Here is an 18585-nt window from a genome sequence, read left to right on the forward strand (position 1 = left end):
AAACCATCTGAGTTTTATTTTATTGAAACCAAATTGAAGGGCCTTAAATCACAATATTTTGGTATGGCAGCTTTGAAATGGCAGAACTGATCAAAGTTCATCTTTTGCAGCATTAGTCTCTTTTTGAATCACTTGAATTGGATCTTCAGAATCGCGAACCTGAAATTTAAGATTATAAAGAATTTCTTTGTAAGGATTGAAATCCTAATAGAGTCAACTCTTCAGGGTTAGTATTAGACTGATCGTCGTGTGAGAGATTATAAAAGATTCAGATGTTTCGTAATTTTAAGATGAGAAATCACAACTTAGAAAAATGCTTATAAAAATGATTTAAATTCATTACTTCGATACTTTCCGGTCCCATGATGACCACATCAATGTTCGCGAAAGGACTCTCAACGCTACTTTTGTCACCATAACTGTATTCCGCATGGAACTAAGAGGGATAAAATATCATTTAAAAATAGACAGTGATGGTTAACGGATAAATTACCTTTGTTAATTTTGCAATCAGATTCGCAGCAATATTGTATTTTAGCTTTTCGCCGTCATCATTTTTTCCAGTGTCTACGCTTTGATAATTGTCCTAGTAGTAATAAGGATAGTTGGCCGTATTAGAAGTAAATGTACTCACGTTCGATTTGAGCTCGTCTTCGATTATTTCTAGTAAAAGCTCCACCTGATCGACTCTCACTGGAAGCTCGCTTTCGAGGCTCAGTCGCTCGGCCATTACTCCGAATTTAGAATGTCTGCGTGCCATTCTTGAAACGCGTTCGTTTTCACTTTCTTCTGGAAATGATTTTTCGTTCAGACTCAAGTCATCTGCCGGTCCTCTCAAATAGCTATCATGCCAGTTCTCTGGTTTCCAGCTCTTTTCCCAAAAAAGAAGCTTGTCGTTTTCCTTCTCAGATATTGTCCTTCCTTTCAGTTTTTCGCAAAGTACTTTCTATTTTTTAAAAAGTGCAGATAAAAACGAGCCTGGTTTTTTCTCCGAGCTTCTCACGTAGAACGGTACATCTCGCAATAAAGAGACATTGCTCTGCTTCTTGGAAGTTTGGGTCCAATTCTAAAGCGTATTTCAACAAAGTAACTGCACCCGTGGCGTTGTTTAGTGAGAGTTGCTGGATCCCCCAAGCCAAGTAGGTGACCTAAGAGAGTATTAGCGATAGTTTTACAGTTCTAATCTACAGGTTCACTGTTGTTCCGTTCGATTGCACTGAGAAGTAATTGATGAGTGTCTTCTTGGCGATTAAAGCGGTACATGATGTAGGCAAGTTGAGTTAGTGGAATGTCTTGGTGTTTCTGGGGCGCGTGTAATACAGCTCTTCTGAGACATTCGATCGCTTTAGAATCAACTTAAACATCTTGAATATTTTACTCGCTCACCTTGCCGATTGCCTCCCATTACTCGCCAGTAGAGCGCTGCGGTGTTGTAAAGGAGCCATAGGTGTTCTGTCGCTTCGTTTTTGGCCTTTTCAGTCGCTAACAAAATCCGCTCACCAATTGAATCAGGCCAAATGTGACCAGAATTTATGTGGAAAAGGAGACGCCGGAGCTGGTACTGATCTTCCAAGGGTTTTCAGAAATAAACGTAGAAATACGATTAAGAAACAAATAAAATCCCTTCCTTGAGCGTTTGCTGGATAACTGTCTCTGAACTGGATGCCCTTAATTGAATCGACGAACACGTTTTCAATATCAGGCTCGAGTTTATCGCAATGTGGACGTCGCCAAGGCTGAGGCGGGAGGGAGACGTCGTACTGATCATGACCGATAAAGTCGCTCAATAGCGCGGTAATGTTGAATCCACGAGTTGCGGGATCTACATACCAGCTAGGGTACTCGCTCCATTCGGGCACTCTAGCCAAGTGTTGATCACATCGATCCTTTTCGTTTTGCTCTTCTTCGTCACGATTCATCTCAGAAAAAGGCACGAACTCTCTTCGAATGGTCTTCCCGTTCTCAGCTAATGTGTAAAACTCATCCCCGCTGAGTTGTACAGTTTTGCCGGTTTTGAAATTGATGATCTGATCGTTCCAAAGAGTGATTTTCAACGAGTCAATTCTATCAGCTTCTGCGGGGCGCGAGGAGGAGCGACCCTACGAGGGCTCCTGGCTAATACGTTAAAAGAAATGACATTTGGGCATGGTCAGGGGATGACGAGGTTGCAAAGCGACTAGTGTCCCACCCCCATTGATCGACCAAAATTCGTTTCCGAGTTCCGGAAATCTCATTATTGAGCGGTTCCACTAATTCCCTAGCAAAATTCAATAAGGAGTTATCTACTTTACTTATTTTTAACTGTCGAATAGATATGGAGCCCCAACCTCTAGTGATTCTGAAAGCCGGTGATATTCACGCTTCACGTGCGACCAGGGTTGCCCAACCGGATCGGAATCCGATCGGAAATTCGATCCGATCGGAATCGGATCGGTAATTGGTCGGACGAGGCAATGAAAATTTGGTCATGTCCGATCGGTAAAATCGGTTTCGATCGGTAAAATCGGATCCGATAATCCGATCGGAAAATGGGTAAAAAAGTCGGATTCATTCATTCAAAAGCCACTAAAATCCGTGACTTAGGCTTAAAATACACTTATAAAAAGTAATATTTGTGTAAATTCACCAATTTTTAGGCATGTTTTTCTTAAAAAAGAGCTTAATTACGTCCTTTAAAACCTTCGTCACGGTGATTTAGTGTTAGATTGAGAATGTCAACCATTGAAATGGTTGTTTTTGCGAACGCCATTTCAAATGGCCCATTTGTTACTTCGTTTCTAGGAAATTCTAGCGCCGAGGCGGCTTTTATAAAAGCTCTTTCAGGACCCTTATATGTTTTGTACAAATGTTGCGGATCCAAGCCCCCGAAAACCCAAAATTATCCATAAATTTTCACGGAAATAAGAGGTAAAATGGTTAGAAGGGCGTTTGTAGCGAAAGAACTTGATATTTCCGAGTTTTTTTCTTCATATTCAGTAGTCTAAATTGAAATTTTAACTTGAAAATTTTCGAATATTTTTCCGATCGGAAAATTGTCCGATCGGACATGAACTTTAATCGGAATCCGAAAAATCCGATCGGAATCGGTAATCGGATCGGTAATCGGTCGGATTGGACGAGGTCCGAATCGGATCGGATCGGAATCGGATCGCCAAGACCAACATTTTTTGTCCGATTGGGCAACCCTGCGTGCGACGGTGCTTGTCTTTCTTTCAATCGGCCGACACGTTCTTGATATTTTTCCTGTATGCGTTTGTATTTTTCCAGCTCGTACAAAGTCTTGTTGAGCGATTGAAATTGCTTTTCGAGTTTTACGTGATATTGAGCTTGGCACATCACTGCATGTCGTCTTTGAACGAAGATCACAATCTTAGTTAAAAGATGGAGATGTTTAAACCGGTTCCTTTTCACATTCAATTTAATTTTACTAGCATGACGCGATGAGAATTTCTAACAATTTTAAGTTCCCAACGGTCGGTAATAAAATAACTAACCTTGGACTTACATTCAAATACAAGTAACTTACACAATGAATGAATTAAAATCTTTTCCTGAGAAGTGCTTCTTCAAAGTTAGGTTCCCTCTTCAGAGCAGCACTGTAATGGATGATTGCTCGCCTGTAATCTTCGACAACAGAATACATATTTCCCAGTGCAAAGTGATTTATAGCATGTGGGTAACTATCTGCAGCAGCTCTCATCAAGACAGTTGCGTTCCTAGTATATCCCTGCTTGTGCAAGACATTCGCTATATTCACGAGTGCCATGTCTCTAAGAAGATAGATAAAAACTTATATTGTATCAATAGTCACCCTACCGATACTCTACTGGAGCAAGAAGGTAAGCGCGTCGATCGCATTCTAGTGCTTCCTTGGGAAATCCGCGGATTCTCCAAAAAATCGAAGCCAAATTAAAGAGCACCCAGTCTGATGGATCCCTGCAAAAAATATTAGTCATCAAAATTAATTCAAATGTCCTAGATATCATGTCCACGGACACGTACTGAATAGACAGCAAAATGCAGATGGTACGCTCTTGTGGCGGTCATCCAATTATCTATTCAATACCAAAAGAAAAAAACTGATTGTTGGGGTTTTTGTTAACCTCGAATTCACCTTGATAGTCCGATCGTAATACAGTGGCCCATTTGATCGAGGTCCTCGCCGTTCTTGTAGCGTGACTTCTCTTCCGCAGTGGTGAAATGAAAGTCCTCCTCGGCGTTTCCCAGAAAATACATCGTTGAAGTGAGGGCATGTTCGCGCAATTCTTCGAACTCCTTCTCAGTTTGCATTCCCTCCAAATGATCGAACGGGTTCATCCGCCACTTTGCTTCAATAACGGTACAGTAAGGCATAAGGTTCCGTTCCTGCGCCTCTTTTGCAAATCGCTGGTGTTCAGCCTCTGTCCGGCACTCCAGGCATTTAGTACATTTAAGAAAGTACGGCTTAGTGTTTATGTTGCGCGAGGTAGGATGTATTACGGTGGTCTGGAACAAGTCGAATTCCTGAAGTTTTTTCCCGGCTGCAGTGCAATTCGCACACGTCCTGTAGTGATCGTATTCGAGGTCACCTTGCTTTTCCGCAGCTTCTACCTCTTCGAGCACTTCTTTGACACGACTCAGCTCCTCGCCCAGTTTGTTGATTTCTTCGCGTTCCTTTTCTTGCTGCTTGAAGACGCCGACATCGCCGGACAAACGCCGATTGAGCGCAAATACAGAGTCGTTTAATTCCTAGTCAATTCGCTAATTTACATAACGTACCCCCCCCCCTAGCTCGCTCACATTTTGTGAACATTTTTCCCTTTTTCGCTTAGTTAAACTCCAACAAGACCCCCCTTGGTCGCTCGCTTTTTGTTACCAAGATCCGTTGGTCGCTTTCCTTCTTTTGCATTCTACGACCCCTTGTTCGCCCTCCTTGGTTTCGACGGCGCACCTTTGCTCGCCCGCCTTTCTCCGTCATTTATCCCTTGTTCGCTCCTGAAGCCCCGCGAGAACGCTTTATAACGCGTTGCTCACTTTCTTTTTCACTTTTAAAAGGCTTTTTAACTCGTAGAATGGTCTCAAAATTCGATTTTCATGATTTTTTCCAAGCAAACTTATTTTTTTATGCTCTTTCACGTCCATTTTGTCAAATTTTCATATCTTCTTAATAAGAAGAAATTTGGACACTCCATTTTAAGTAAACATAAGTACTCGAAATACATGGATTGAAACTTTGAGACTGTTTTTTTTTTAAAAATCAAATGCCATTTTCCTCGAGAGTTGCAAATTTTGATTAATTTTTCCGAGCTGAGCTGAGCTGAGCTGACCTGCGAAAAAATTTCTCTGAGCTGAGCTGAGCTGAGCTGGCCTACTTCGGAGGTTTCTGAGCTGAGCTGAGCAGACCTTTTGTTTAAGAGAGTTGAGCTGAGCTGAGCTGAGCGGACCCTAATTAGAGCTGAGCTGAGCTGTTTTTTACTGTTTTTCGGTAGTAAAATTGTATTCAAATCATTGAGCTGAGCTTAGCTAAGTGATAATCGTCTGAGCTGAGCTGAGCTGAGCTGAGTGAAAATTGTCTGAGCTGAGCTGAGCAGATCAGATCATTTTCCAAAATCACTGAGCTGAGCGACTGCTCAGCTCACTCAGCTCAGCAAATTTGCAACTCTGGAACCAGTGTCAACATGAAGATTCGACTATTTTGAGAATAAATGTACATATAAAGTCAAACTATCAAGTTTACGGCATAATACCGCGTTGCTACAAGATACAAAAATTTAACTGGACGCTTAAAAAAGAGGAAATGAAGTTTAGTTACTGTCAAAATATTCATGAAAATGAAAATTTAGTTCCCTATGAAAAGCTTGAGTCGAAAGTTCAGTAAGAGCTGTAAGAGCGACCCAAGCCGAGCTAGGCTTTGGCGGTCTCGCGGCGAACAAGGGATAAATGGGTGAGGAGGAGCGAACAAGGGCGCGCGAGGTAAAAAGAAGGATGGCGACTAATGGAGCGCGCTGAAACAAGAATGAGAGCGAGCAAGGGGACTTTGATCAAATTTAACTAAGCGAGCAAGGGAAAAATGCTCACAAAATGTGAGCGAGCTAGGGGGGGGGGGTACGTTAGACAAAGCGATTAACAACAAGAAAAGGGCTTACTTTGTAGATACCGTCGTTAGGATCGAGATACCAGTGAGAGTGCGCCGACGAGAAAGTGACTGTAGCCCAGTGCCAGAAAAGGACCGCCAAAATGCCTTGTGTCATCGTTGATTTTCTTCTCTTTTTTACGCGCTCCTAGTGTAACGGCAGTCTTCTCGCATCTCTCTTGAGGGGATGTTTTTAGGGATTCTAGATTCTTTTCTAGCCAGGTAGTAAAAGTAGTGTCCGGGAGAGAGCCGCCGACTGGCCACCCGAGCTGCCCGCCCATTTTCGAAGGAACCAATCAAATAGACATTTTTCCAAGGCTTGCTCTTCTCTTAAAATATCGCCGTCAGTGCTCCTTTTATGGCAACTCTTCAACAATCTTGTAGTATTTTGGAGTGTATTGCTTGTAAATTTTTGATACATATTGCTGGATTATCGATTTTGAATTGAAATATTTTTTATTTGTTTTAGGGATGATCCCGAACTTCTGATATTCGAAGTTATGCCCTTCAAAAGACATAATTATACATAATTGAGAAATGGATGCAAATATAAAAAGGGGCGTCCCCAATTTAATCATTAAATTTTATATAGAAGCTTCAAAATGCATTTAGTTGTATTTAGCATGTTTTGACCAGAAGACCTGTGATAAGAGGCTTTAATTTCCTTAATTTCTTATTAAAACATGAAAATTTAAGGCTTTTAAAACTTTAAATTTAACAACTTGTTTGTCCATGTTTCACAAATTATGTTTTAGCCGGCAAAAGGCATTATTTCTGCGGTCCATGTTACCTTGATAATTTTAATTGAGAAGAGTTGCTAATAACATGCATTGCGATAAAAGGAAAAGAAGTTGATCGAATGTATTTTATTCGGTTTTATAAATACAAAGAAGGATATAAACAGTCATAAACTGAACGTTTATCGGTTCAAAATCGCCCTTAGAGGATTTCTAGAGGCGTGTTTTAAAGATTTTTGTCCGCTTCGAACCGCTGCGAATATTCCGTAGTTGACCAACGTTGAAATAGAAAATGATAAAATTAAACTGCGGAATATTGTCAGCCAACTTTTAGACGACGAAAGGCGCCCAAAAGTTAAGTTATTGTAGCCAAGCGGAGCTCGAAATCTTAGGTCCGTTTGTTGCATGAGAAAAATATATAACGAGAAAAGAGCTCCAGAGAGAGATTGGTAGGTGGAAAGTGCGTGCATTTGTACAAGGTGGAAAAGCGTAGTTGCGAGGGCTAGTTACTCGTAGCGTCTAACGAGTTAGATGCACTGATCGGAACCGATCTCGTAGATTTTGGCGGTGGAGCTGTCGCAACACTGACTCGAAATTCGGTAGGGTCGGTTCAGAGGGAACGTATCTTTGTTACCGCAGCACTGCTTCTCTTGACCGCCTGGGCCTCGGATGCACTGGCTCCTGTCGAAGTTCTTGTTCTCGGCGGCGTAACTGCTTGCGTAGACTTCAGACACTCTCTGCGCAAACTGAGTGTCGCACTTGCACAGATTCTGCTTGCAGCTTCCTTCCTTTGCTCGACAGGTGGCACTTCCGTCATCGGTGTTCAGTCGCAATTTGTAGCGCAATTGTGGGCTACAATCTTCGTCCCCGTGTGACTCGCTCAAACACTATTGAGGGTCATTATCAGTGCCATTCTTGACTAAATCTTCGAAAGCAAACTAGCAAGACCCTTTCCTTGAGACAGTTGGAGTATTCTTTGCAAGCTTCATCGAGAGCGTCGACAGGTTGTCCCTTGCCTCTCCCGTAGAAGTCATACTTTCCGTCCTTACCAAGGGCACCGCATTGGCACCCGTACATAGCTAAGTGTTTGTAACTGAAGCTGTCATTCTCTCGATTGAAGAACTTGAGAAGAACTTTCCACTTCTTGAAGTTTCGTTCTTCGATTCCACCTCCACTTCTGACAAGCCCGTTTCCAAGCTCTTCTTCATCAAAAGGCTGCTCAATTTCTAAAATTATTGATTATCATAAATCAGCAGCAAGTAAGTAAGTTTTACCTGCTGATTCGAATTTTTCTGCTACCGAGCGAACAGTGTCAGTTTCATCAATATCGATAGTTGTTCTAAAAGATATTAATGAAATACTTAAAATGGCTGTGGAATCAAAATCCTTGTATTTAAGAATTTCAAAAACTTTATGAATCTAGTTGATTATCTCTTGATCTCTGCATGATATTTACCCAAATACGGCGGTTGCGAAAAGTAATCCGAGTTTCATTTTTGGCTGTTTTCTTCTTTTCGAATATTTCGAATTTTGTAAATATTATATTTTTCTTTGCTGAGGTACTAAGGACCTGGAAAGAGCATTTATAGGACTGCCGAGTAGGCGCTAGAGCGCATATTCGCGTATGCTCAGGCCACTGCGGAGTATGCCACCTAGCACAAAGTCTAAACCGCCGAACTTTTTGAAAAAATCAGTGAGTAGTAAAATTTTTCTTTTATGGAAAAACAACGTCGAGTGTCGACTATCATCCACAGTTAAAAATGATTAAAGCGTCGCTGGTTAGAGTTTATCGCCAGATAACGAAATTTTTGAGTGTTGGCTTTCGACCGGTCAGTTGATCCTTCAAGTGATCTCCTTTTTCTCGATTTAGATAGCAAATAACCTCTACGAAATTAATCATCATATAAGTTTACTCGCTTCTAAAGAAAGATTTCCTCTACACATGATGCGCGCAAGAGTTCGTTATCTTCGACTCGTAATTACTAGTCCAAGCCCTTCCACAAATCCTGCGTTTGCAGTTGTGAAATTTCATGATTAAATGCATTTATCAAATCAAGTTTAAGTAGTCAGCCTAGCTAACAGATCCCGGTTATTTGTGTTCATCTATTAAATTCATTAAATCTTTATTAATATTTATATTATGCAGCAAGAGTTATTCAAGTAAATATTTTCGTATTTCTGTTTGTTTTAAATTTGAGTTCTTATTATTTTGTTTTTCAATTTTGAGAGGATATCCTTGCAAAAAGATCTTTGAATAATAGTTTGTTTGTATACGCCTAAAAAGTTGCAAGGCAGTGCGAGGTGAGCCCACGTGCGATAGACGATTAGGGGTAAGAGATTACCGACTAAGTCTGTTAAAGGTTGCACACAAAGTGAACTAAGCAAAGTCAGAGCATGTCATTTTGAAAGTGAACGCCAACAATGTCGAGCTAACCACAACGTTGCAGAGCTCATTCGAGCAAGAAATAGATAACTATCGTGTAAGTATTGCTTATTGCTTCATTTTTTCTTGTATATGTAGTTTTTGAACTTTATTAATCTTATACAATCCGTGATATAGATGGTTCTATTTATAATCCTATCGATCTTTAGTAAAAATATTCACGTTTTAATTGGGGTAGTTACTTCCACATATTTCGAATATACAATGTAACTATTAAAGGGATCAGAAATTCAAGTTTAAGACTTGTAATTGACTCTGGAATGATGGAATATGTTCGATAAGTGGCGATCCCGGAACTGGGCTATGGTTTCCAGACGTCGATTAAAGCTATTAACGTAGCAAGAGAAAATCGTGAGTGTGTGGATAGTGTTGAGATATCAGTCTCGGAAAAGCGGGAAATCGCCGTCGGAGTCAGGTTAAAGGACGCGCGAGGGCCACGTTGGCCGTAGAACGGGGCCGAGCTTTGACGCTCGACGGAATCACGTAATTCGAGCACACTCCCGCCCCGACGTTCTGGAAGACACCCCGACGTCCATAAATATTCTTTGCCGTGCGTCCTCACGCAAGACGACCTCGGAAAACTTCATCCGCGCAAATGATCACACGCACTTTCTCAAGCCCTTTTACTTGGTCATTCTCAAGCTCAACGTGAGCGAAAATAAAATTCTGAAAATATTACTGCAAACAAACTAGCCTGTCTTTATCCTAAACAATCGAGGTACACTCACTGATGTCAACGAACAGCCAAATTAAGCTACTAAATATAAATTGACCACGTAAAAGCGATTCATATGCTGATTCACCCCATCAATTCTTACATTCATCTTTCCTTACTCCAAACATCCACGTTTAATTAGTCCGTTGAACCCGTGATTAGTACACTATTAGTTAAACGGGTTAACTTGTGGATCTCTTTCGCTCAAATACGGTCGATTCATCATTCCGTCTTTTGGGTTTTTGCTAAATTCACTTTGCCAAAAGTTAAATCGCCGCAGTGGTTAAATCGTTCCTTGGTAAAAACCACCTGGATCCTAGCTGGAGAAGGCGATAAGCATCGAGATTTAATGCTGTCTATTCATGCAGAGAGAAAGAAAATCTTAATCCGCTCTGTTGGTACTTTTTACAAGCGATGGTTGATAGATAAAAGCGGCAATCGCATTGCATCGTTTACGTAAACTAAATGCAAGAAACACGCGCAGCCAATTATTGTCAATCCACGATAACTCTCGATTTTAACGTTATTATCTGAGCCCTTGCAATGCTGTTTTCGTTAATAGTAATCAGCGTGTTTGTTCAAAGCAAAGGCAAAAGATTACTCGGCCACAAGAACTTCTCCCTCGGTGAGCCAGTCGGTCAACCAAATGCCCACTTCAAGAAGCTAAAAACCAAAACAGGAAGTCCAAAATTATTTGCGAAAAAATTTCGCCCCTACCGCGAATCTCGCTCGAGACGCTTCAATTCATAATCCAAAAAAGGCTGTTTGTTGGCCACACTGCATTCAATGCTTTCAGTTCTAGGCGCTTGTCTAAGAGACCTCCCGTTTTTGATAGTAGATACCGCCCCTTACGTCCACTACGGAACATTTAATTATATTTTGGGGCGCCGAGTATATAACCCACCTTCGCTATCTTTCAAATCAAATCAACACGAACTTCACCAAAAGAAGTAACTCAAGAGTAACTCGCGCAGATCTCCATCAAAAGAAGAAAAAATGAACTTTCTAGCTCTTTTTGTGACCTTAATTTGCGCAGTCGAAGCTGGTATCAACAGGGAAATCCTCACCAAAGCGAAGATCGAGGGACGAAAGTTCACATGCCCCAATGGCATGGAAAAACTCGACCACTTCGAGCATATCTGCGTCCCAGAATGCCCCAAAGTCTTCGGAGGAAAGACCATTCGCCATTGCAACAGAAAGGAAAAGAAAATTCACCAGAGACGTTTTCTCTACTACCACCTTAGCATGAATTGGAGCAATGACGAATTAATGCGAAAATAAGAAATTGTTTTCCAAGACTATTGCGAATTTAATTTATTTCTATTCTCTCTCTCTCTCTTTTTGCTAAAAATGATCATCAGTTCTACCAGCTATTACCGTCGCTATCCACGTTGCTGCCTATCTGCGAACATCTTTTTTTTATATTCTCCCGTATGCTACATTAACATTTCAATTCTTTTAATTTATTTTTTACTGAAAAAAATCTGTAAATAATTATTTCACTTTGCGCGAAAATAAATGCGGAATAAAACCTTGCGAAAAATGTACTTTGAAAATGTTTCTTGTCTAAGTGCAAGTGCGGGAGTAATTTTTGATTGAGGCGCGAAGAAATGTAAAAGATTTCGCAAGCGATCCCCGCTCGAGCAGATTTTCACCGGTCACGTGAAGATCAAAGCCTGATGGTCGAGTAAAACAAGCTTGCGAACATCTTGAGGTTCAAGCCCAACGTTAGAAGTTTTCGGCGAGATCGGCATTTTTGGTAAGGTGGATCTCCCTTCTTTGATTTTAAAAGTGGAAAGCTCTAAAGAGGAGTTTATTGAATTCCTCATGCACGTTCGTTGCTAAGCAAGTTCTAATTGACACTATTCGATCGCGCTATTTGGCGCCCTTTTCACGATTATTTCATTAATCTACCCCAAAAGGGTAGAAGCGCATTAATTTCCCGCATACAAGCTACGATTAATTCTGCGTCTCCGGCTTTACCTTTAATAAAATCTCAAATTGAACCTAAAAAGAAACCAATTTAAGATTAGTCGACCGAGCCTTCCTTGCGCTAGCCATTTTTATTAGTACAGAAACTCATACAGAAACTAACTGCCGATTTTCGGGTTATTGTGGAGAGGGGGGAAGCTGACCTATTCTAAATAGGCTAATGGCTTGAAAACGGCTGCGTTTTCAAACTGCTGGCCGGAGAGCACGGAAGTGCCTCAATTTTCGAGAAAAGTCAGAAAACTTTATTTGCTAAAAATGTCAGCCCAAGCTAGAGTAAATGAGCTCAAAGAAACGGCAGCGCGGCGATCTTTCCGGAGGAAACAACTTTAGACGAAAGCGTATACTCAAATCGCCGCTTTCATTAGCATCTAGCTGGGTTATAAGAGTGCAAATACGACCGTGCCAAAACTGTGAGACGTGGAATTCTTTTTTTTTTTGAACGGGAAACTGAAGACCAAACTATACAGGTAAAATGCGCGCGGCCAAAACAGCAGCTCATCCGTCTCTCGATATAACAAATGACAAATTTTCTCTGAAACAAATGTGACCACTGGAATTCAGCATCAACAAATGAAGGATTTAAGCCCACTATAGACTAGTGAAAATTTTGAGGAAAGAACGGAAATCGCAAGTGGAATCAAATAGCCACGGGAAGTATTCTCGCGGGCTCAATCACGCTCATCAAACTCACCAAACGACGTAAATCCTTACATAAGAGAATACTCATCTACGCGCTCACTTTTTTCCTTTTTGAAAATTCTTGTCTTTTAGCAGGAAAACGTGTTGAATATATTCGTCGAACATCGGAAGGGGATCGAAAAGGCAGCGATAGCAGAGCTCAAGAACCGCCAGACTCACTCGCGAGATCAGCCTATTCAAATCTAGTTAGCGCAATTTTACATAAGATTAATTGGAGAGAGAGTTCGAGTCGCGGAGGAACATCAGTTTGGAATGAAATTTAAAGACGCGGCCAGATTTCGAGTTTTAGAGTCCATTCCAAAGCTGGAGCCACGTATGTCTAATTGAATCCTTTTCTAAATAGTACGGTAACACGAAGATTGTACCAAATTAGCGCGTGTTGACAGATTGGTGAAGCTAGTCACCTTTGAGGACCTCATTCGTCAAGTCGGCGCATTCGAAATTCACTTCGATACAAAACGTGTCAACGCTCTCACTTTCGAGCGAACTCCGGTCTACTTGGAAATTCGCTTATGCAAAATGCAGAAAAACTTTGACGTCCGAGCAATGATTCGATTACCTTGCGGAATATAATAAAAATCTCTAAATTCTCTCTTAGAAGAGAACATCTAGTAAAAAAACAAGCCAGCAGGTTGCGTATTTCGTAGAAGAGAGTTTTTTTCTGGCAAGACAAGTCCATCCGAGACATATTTTAAGAACTTCCGCAAGTTACGTACTATTTTTTGAACGCGAAAGATCTTGTAAATACCTCTTCCCGGGATAGTATTAACCGCTTTATCTACAGATTTCATGATTGTAAAAGCGGAAATTAATGCTTTCAGCTGTAAGCAATTAATAAAATGGATATAAAAGTATGTAAGGGGGAAATTGATCACTCTGAAATACAGCATTAAAATGAAGCTTTTTCTAGTTTATTTGTGAGCTACCGGTTTCGGATATTAATCCTTCATCAGGCTAACAAGTAAAATAAACATATATTCCGTTGAAAAGTAAGTTACCGTGAGGCGGACAAAATCACGACTGAGGTGAAAGCGAGAAAACAACAAAGATCTAATCGTAACAGAAATGGCAAAAGGGCGCCAAGAATGGATTGATGTATGCCCCTTTTGCCATTTCTGTTACGATTAGATCTTTGTTGTTTTCTCGCTTTCACCTCAGTCGTGATTTTGTCCGCCTCACGGTAACTTACTTTTCAACGGAATATATGTTTATTGTACTTTCTAGCCTGATGAAGGATTAATATCTGAAACCGGAAGCTCACAAATAAACCAGAAAATGCCAACGGTCAACTAGAGAATAAAATGAAGCTGCTAAACAGAAGAAGAAGCGGGCAACCGGGAGAATAATTCTGTGCACAGAACTATTCTGTGAAAAACAGAATTATTCTCACGATAACACCCCCCCTTTCCGGGAGAATAATTCTGTGAAAAAATAATTTTTTTTAGCGAAAACAACTATTATTCTGCGAATGCAGAAGTTGTTTGCTGCCAAAAATGAGTCCCAGCGGTAGAAAAAGACTGCCCCTGCCAACCCAATGAGTTCTCTATCAGAAAATGCGCGCAAGGGCCGTAGGCCCGTAGCGTGCTTCATAGCCTCTTCGGTTCAGCTTCTACTAACAGACTATCATTGTTATAGATTGTATTTGGCTGCTAGATTCAAAGACCGACTGAAGTCAATCCTTTTCCACTCTTAGACATGAGTTCCAGAGTATTATAGGCTATCTACGACATAATCAAAGTGAATTTTGCTAAGCTCGACACAGAATAGTTCTGTTTTTTCACAGAATAGTTCTGTTTCCACAGAATAGTTCTGTACACAGAATTATTCTCCCGCCCAGCCAGAAGAAGCAATATTTTGCGATGAATTTCGAAGTACTGTTTCGTTTTTTGTTTTTTTTTAAGCCAAAAAAAAAATAAAATAAAATAAAAAAATTGATAATCGGTCATTTACTTGTCAAAGTTTATTGGCAAAAGTAATTTCCTACCACAAGAAGTCGCGGAATATTCTTTCCTCAAAAGTACTTTTAGGTTGGTTGAACCTCTAATTAAATTATAGAAATGGATGCTCAGAGCAGAGTGGTGGATTAGCTAAATCACATCACACAAGTACTCTTCGACTGGAGCGGAGGCCTGGTTTCTATGGAAGTAAGAAATCTGCCTTCTAAGATATTTTTCTTGTCATATTGTCGCTGATATTTCATTAACTGACCGCTAAGACGGAAAATAAAGCCAGGAAAGACCGTTTGTTTCTCCCGTAGCTTTTCTTACATCACCAACTTCTAAAAGATTTAAATTCTATACTTCCACGAGAGTCCCACTTGTTTTTTAGGTAGATAAAGTCTATCATTATCACACGTTTCATCGTCTTCGCAGATAAGTTTTGACGGCGAGGTTTTGAGGGCGTCTTTATTGTTTCAGTCAGCAATTAGCTCGAGCCGCAACTGAAAGCACTTTTCTCGAGTTATTATTTCAATTTTGGCAAAATACATAAAACAACACATTATAGCTGCTTTGATGCATTAGCGAGCGCATAGAATTTTATAATCCTGCTCATAAACTAATTATATTTGTCCTTTTTTCTTTTATGTTTTATGCTTACATGCAGTTGTGCGTGTTTGCATTCTGCAAATTATAATTTACAATCTTTCTTTTATCTTTTAACCGCTCCTTAATTGCGACAACGGTTGTTTCTCACAACTTTGCATTGAGAAAAAGTTTTTCTAGCTTTGCAATTTACAGCAATTTATTTTCTTTGTGGCAAATAGGGTGCTAAATTTTCAAACAAAGTGTCTTTTTTTCATTTTCTTTTTTCGAACTTGTTGTTAGATTACTTAATCGGCCGGCAACAAATCTTAAATTGTTGTCTTGAAAGAGAAGCAATAAGTAAAGCTGCCCAATTATTAGTAAACCAAGCGATAAACTTCATAAAATTATTGATGATCTTTGTACAATTCACGCTCTAGTAGAAATCACTGATGCTGCCAGTCAATGATCAGATTTATATTACTTAATGGCCAGTAACAATGGGTTCGTGAAACTGCTGAAACCTGCTTATATCAATTTTAGCACAATCATTTTGAATTTTTTAAATTCCGATTTTTGTGAAGTCCTTGTTGATTTCAATGTTTTCCTTTGGATGTAGATGGACAATTCAAAATGACACTTATAGTGAAAAGAGCTTTATTTTGCTTGAAGAAAACATGAAATGCAGGTTACATCATAAAATTGCCAGTTGATGGCGCTGCACACTGATACTGCTGCAATTAAATGCCTATTTTCGTCTTCCCGCGCGGTCCTCTCTACTGCTTCAGATGCTTGCTGATGCGGATCATTGTATTTAAATAGAAATTCTCTCTTCCTTGGACAGCAAATCTTATAAACAAGAAAAGAATAAAACGATGAGTTCGAACTTGATCCTTACATTCCTCCTCGGGCACTGCATTGCCGAGCCTGCACTACAGAAGATGCTACAAGACGCATTACAACGGGCGACCCAGGAAGCCCAACAAATGGCTCGCTACCAGATGGAAGTCGACGTTGAAGACGAAATACTCTCGCGTAGTTCCCGCTTTTCGAGATCAGATCTTTGTGTTGCCCAGAAACATAGGTAATTGTTTTTATATCTACGTAGCGCGTCGTTAAATAATGTTATCAAACAAGGTGTAATACGCTAGTTAAGAATATCGTACCCATTGTTCGTTCACAAGTACGTTTGCCCGCTGCTGAGAACATATATGAGCGACTTCTGCCAGGGACGCGGAGACGAATGCTTCAAGTGCTCGACTACAGACATCACGACTAGACAGCATTGGCATGTGCTCAAATGCAGACCATCGACAACAGCTCCTCATGACATTTGTTCTCAAGGTATGAGGCTGCAGCTAGAATCTTCTCTGACGTTTAACTGCTTAGCCGCGATTGACTCCGCGTTTTGCTCCGGTTCCTCACCTCAGTGTCCGCTTACTTTCTACGACACGGGCGACGTTCAACCCGAATTCCGCAAAACTTGTTGTATCCAGCAGCTTAATCTTGGACAAACTCTTTCTTGCAACGCAGCATCTACGACTTTTCAGAAAGAGACTCTTGAATTGTGAGTCGACTTTAATTTAGTTTAATTAGGTCGCCGATCAAAAATAACCAAATGATTATTTCAGCAAACTTTCTTTCAACCAGTGCAGACAACGAAAAGACTGCAACCACGAAATCAACCCGACAAACGAAGTTTCAATGAAGCTTGCCGTTTATCAGCCAGACTCTTGTTGTGCGTCCATATCTTGGTCCTAATTTTTACTTCACTTATGTAAAAAGAGCTTTTTTATCTCTTCGCAGCAAACTAAAAAATAGCAAAAATTAGTTTGAAACTAAGGACCCTTTTATCAAAAAAATATATAATCCATCTTCATAATAATAAAATATATCGCGTTTATAGAACCCTTGTTGCAGTCTATCTTTTTGAAGCATACTCAATCTTTATTGCATCTAATAAATCTAATCTGGTAGTGTATGAAAGCTGAGGTGATCTTGATCAAGCTCTGCAGGGAAGATTCTCAAGGTTTTATTTTCAATTTTTCTCAGGCGGAACAGCTACAGGGACATTTTGTTCAAATTCATTCCTTATATTGCCTGGAGGATAATAATTACAAACAATTATCGCTTTTCCGTTTTGGTTCCTTGCGATTGCTACACCAATTTCATTCGTATCTCGCCAGAGCATCTAAAAATTATCGAGTTAAACATCAGACGTCATTAGGAAAAGCATACTTGCGTGAATGCACCAGCACTCGGAACGAACTCGTGACTCGAGGTATTGTAATGTATTCTCGATTGAAACCACTTGTCGACGATTTTTTCCCCTGGAAAATTTATTAGAAGCAAAAAATAGTTTCCTACCATCGATGGGCATATGGGAAAGCAATTGCTCAGCCACTATTGTCTCGCCTACTTTGAGTCGTTGGCATTCTGGATTCCCGATGATATGTGTAGTCGCTCCTGGATTATTTTCCATCAGACGACTAAAGTTATCACTCTTAAATGCGAACACTTACTTTGGCAAACCTTGCCCAATAAGAAGCCAGAAGATCAAGTTCTGGAGATCTTTTCAAAGGATTAACGTCGAATACTGCTCGGTAGTCATTCTGCTTCTTTACAATAATGTCTGCCTCTGAAATTTAACGATTATACCACGAGTACGCAGCTCTGTTACCTTCCATATCTTTTTGAGAGGACTCCGTTGAAGGTAGACTGAAATAAAGTTGTTATTAATAAAGTGTTATTTAAACTGCTTTGCCTTGGAAGTTCATAATTTAGTGTTTCGAGTTGTGATAAAAATTCGTCAGCCAAATTAGCCTTCGTCAAATAGGTAATTCTAGTTCGCTTTATTGTTCGAGTCATTTCTCCGTTTCGTACAGGGATGAGAAATTGCTTCGTCGTTATTACGCGCTTTCAAGTGAATAAAAACAAAGTTTATTTCTTAACGCTGTAACTTTCATCACTGCCTTAAAACGAGTTCCATCATTTTCGGCACCAAAGTCTTCTGAGACGTTTGTGTTGATCAGATTCCCGTATTCCTCCTCTTCTTCGACTTCAGTCTCTGATGCAGTGTCCGAATCATCACTATTACATTTTCGGATATATTAAATTAGTGACTAATTTACCTGTAGAATGCAGCTTCGGAGATTAGAATTGGTTTAGAAACGTTTTGATGAAATGCGCCAGCAACATTCCCTGCTGGCTTATAATTTACAACAATGACGACCTTGCCGAGCGTATTCCAGGCAATGCCGATGCCGATGTATTTGGTTCCTTTCCAGACCATTTGGCTGAATTTACCCGCACCTGTGCAATACTGCTCTGCGTCATAGTCAAACTTATTTACTCCACTGTTAAAT

The 18585-nt window shown here is 40.3% G+C and overlaps 3 protein-coding genes across 4 annotated transcripts; all 3 read right to left on the minus strand.

The window, feature by feature from the left end:
• Position 1: 1 nt before the first annotated feature.
• LOC145707060 (tetratricopeptide repeat protein 17-like) lies at positions 2 to 6363 on the minus strand. Of its 2 annotated transcripts, none has more exons than XM_081784537.1 (13): positions 6126 to 6363; positions 4115 to 4728; positions 3817 to 3936; positions 3552 to 3770; positions 3189 to 3349; positions 2328 to 2365; positions 1628 to 2099; positions 1387 to 1566; positions 1189 to 1343; positions 979 to 1148; positions 635 to 917; positions 494 to 586; positions 2 to 159 (listed from the first exon to the last, which is right to left on the minus strand). In XM_081784537.1, exons 1-13 carry the CDS (start codon positions 6228 to 6230, stop codon positions 91 to 93), a joined length of 2679 nt encoding a protein of 892 aa, XP_081640663.1. In that variant the 5' UTR covers positions 6231 to 6363; the 3' UTR covers positions 2 to 90. The 2 variants fall into 2 exon arrangements, with proteins under 2 accessions (XP_081640663.1, XP_081640662.1); XM_081784536.1 differs by lacking the exon at positions 2 to 159 and adding an exon at positions 238 to 436.
• Positions 6364 to 6963: 600 nt separating this feature from the next.
• LOC145707101 (uncharacterized) lies at positions 6964 to 8399 on the minus strand. The gene is made up of 3 exons (XM_081784583.1): positions 8306 to 8399; positions 8124 to 8188; positions 6964 to 8075 (listed from the first exon to the last, which is right to left on the minus strand). Exons 1-3 carry the CDS (start codon positions 8341 to 8343, stop codon positions 7753 to 7755), a joined length of 426 nt encoding a protein of 141 aa, XP_081640709.1. The 5' UTR covers positions 8344 to 8399; the 3' UTR covers positions 6964 to 7752.
• An 8838-nt stretch (positions 8400 to 17237) lies between these two features.
• On the minus strand, positions 17238 to 18574 carry LOC145708465 (uncharacterized). Its single transcript, XM_081786135.1, has 8 exons — positions 18352 to 18574; positions 18193 to 18310; positions 17985 to 18136; positions 17901 to 17938; positions 17753 to 17858; positions 17588 to 17709; positions 17459 to 17550; positions 17238 to 17411 (listed from the first exon to the last, which is right to left on the minus strand). The coding sequence occupies exons 1-8, from the start codon at positions 18510 to 18512 to the stop codon at positions 17259 to 17261; spliced, it is 942 nt and encodes a 313-aa protein (XP_081642261.1). The 5' UTR covers positions 18513 to 18574; the 3' UTR covers positions 17238 to 17258.
• Positions 18575 to 18585: the final 11 nt, after the last annotated feature.

The sequence above is a fragment of the Oikopleura dioica genome, chromosome XSR, assembly GCF_907165135.1.
Source record: "Oikopleura dioica chromosome XSR, OKI2018_I68_1.0, whole genome shotgun sequence".
Classification (NCBI taxonomy): domain Eukaryota; kingdom Metazoa; phylum Chordata; class Appendicularia; order Copelata; family Oikopleuridae; genus Oikopleura; species Oikopleura dioica.

Coding starts and splice junctions, on each gene's coding strand:
- LOC145707060 (XM_081784536.1), bottom strand. CDS start 6,230: ATGACACAAGGCATTTTGGCGGTCCTTTTCTGGCACTGGGCTACAGTC. Junction 4,729..6,125: donor CTAACGACGGTATCTACAAA/GTAAGCCCTTTT, acceptor CGAATTGACTAG/GAATTAAACGACTCTGTATT. Junction 918..978: donor AAGCTCGGAGAAAAAACCAG/GCTCGTTTTTAT, acceptor ACTGAAAGGAAG/GACAATATCTGAGAAGGAAA.
- LOC145707101 (XM_081784583.1), bottom strand. CDS start 8,343: ATGAAACTCGGATTACTTTTCGCAACCGCCGTATTTGG. Junction 8,189..8,305: donor TTCGCAACCGCCGTATTTGG/GTAAATATCATG, acceptor AATATCTTTTAG/AACAACTATCGATATTGATG. Junction 8,076..8,123: donor AGAAAAATTCGAATCAGCAG/GTAAAACTTACT, acceptor CAATAATTTTAG/AAATTGAGCAGCCTTTTGAT.
- LOC145708465 (XM_081786135.1), bottom strand. CDS start 18,512: ATGGTCTGGAAAGGAACCAAATACATCGGCATCGGCATTGCCTGGAAT. Junction 18,137..18,192: donor ATGATGGAACTCGTTTTAAG/GCAGTGATGAAA, acceptor TTCACTTGAAAG/CGCGTAATAACGACGAAGCA. Junction 17,412..17,458: donor GTGCTGGTGCATTCACGCAA/GTATGCTTTTCC, acceptor GATAATTTTTAG/ATGCTCTGGCGAGATACGAA.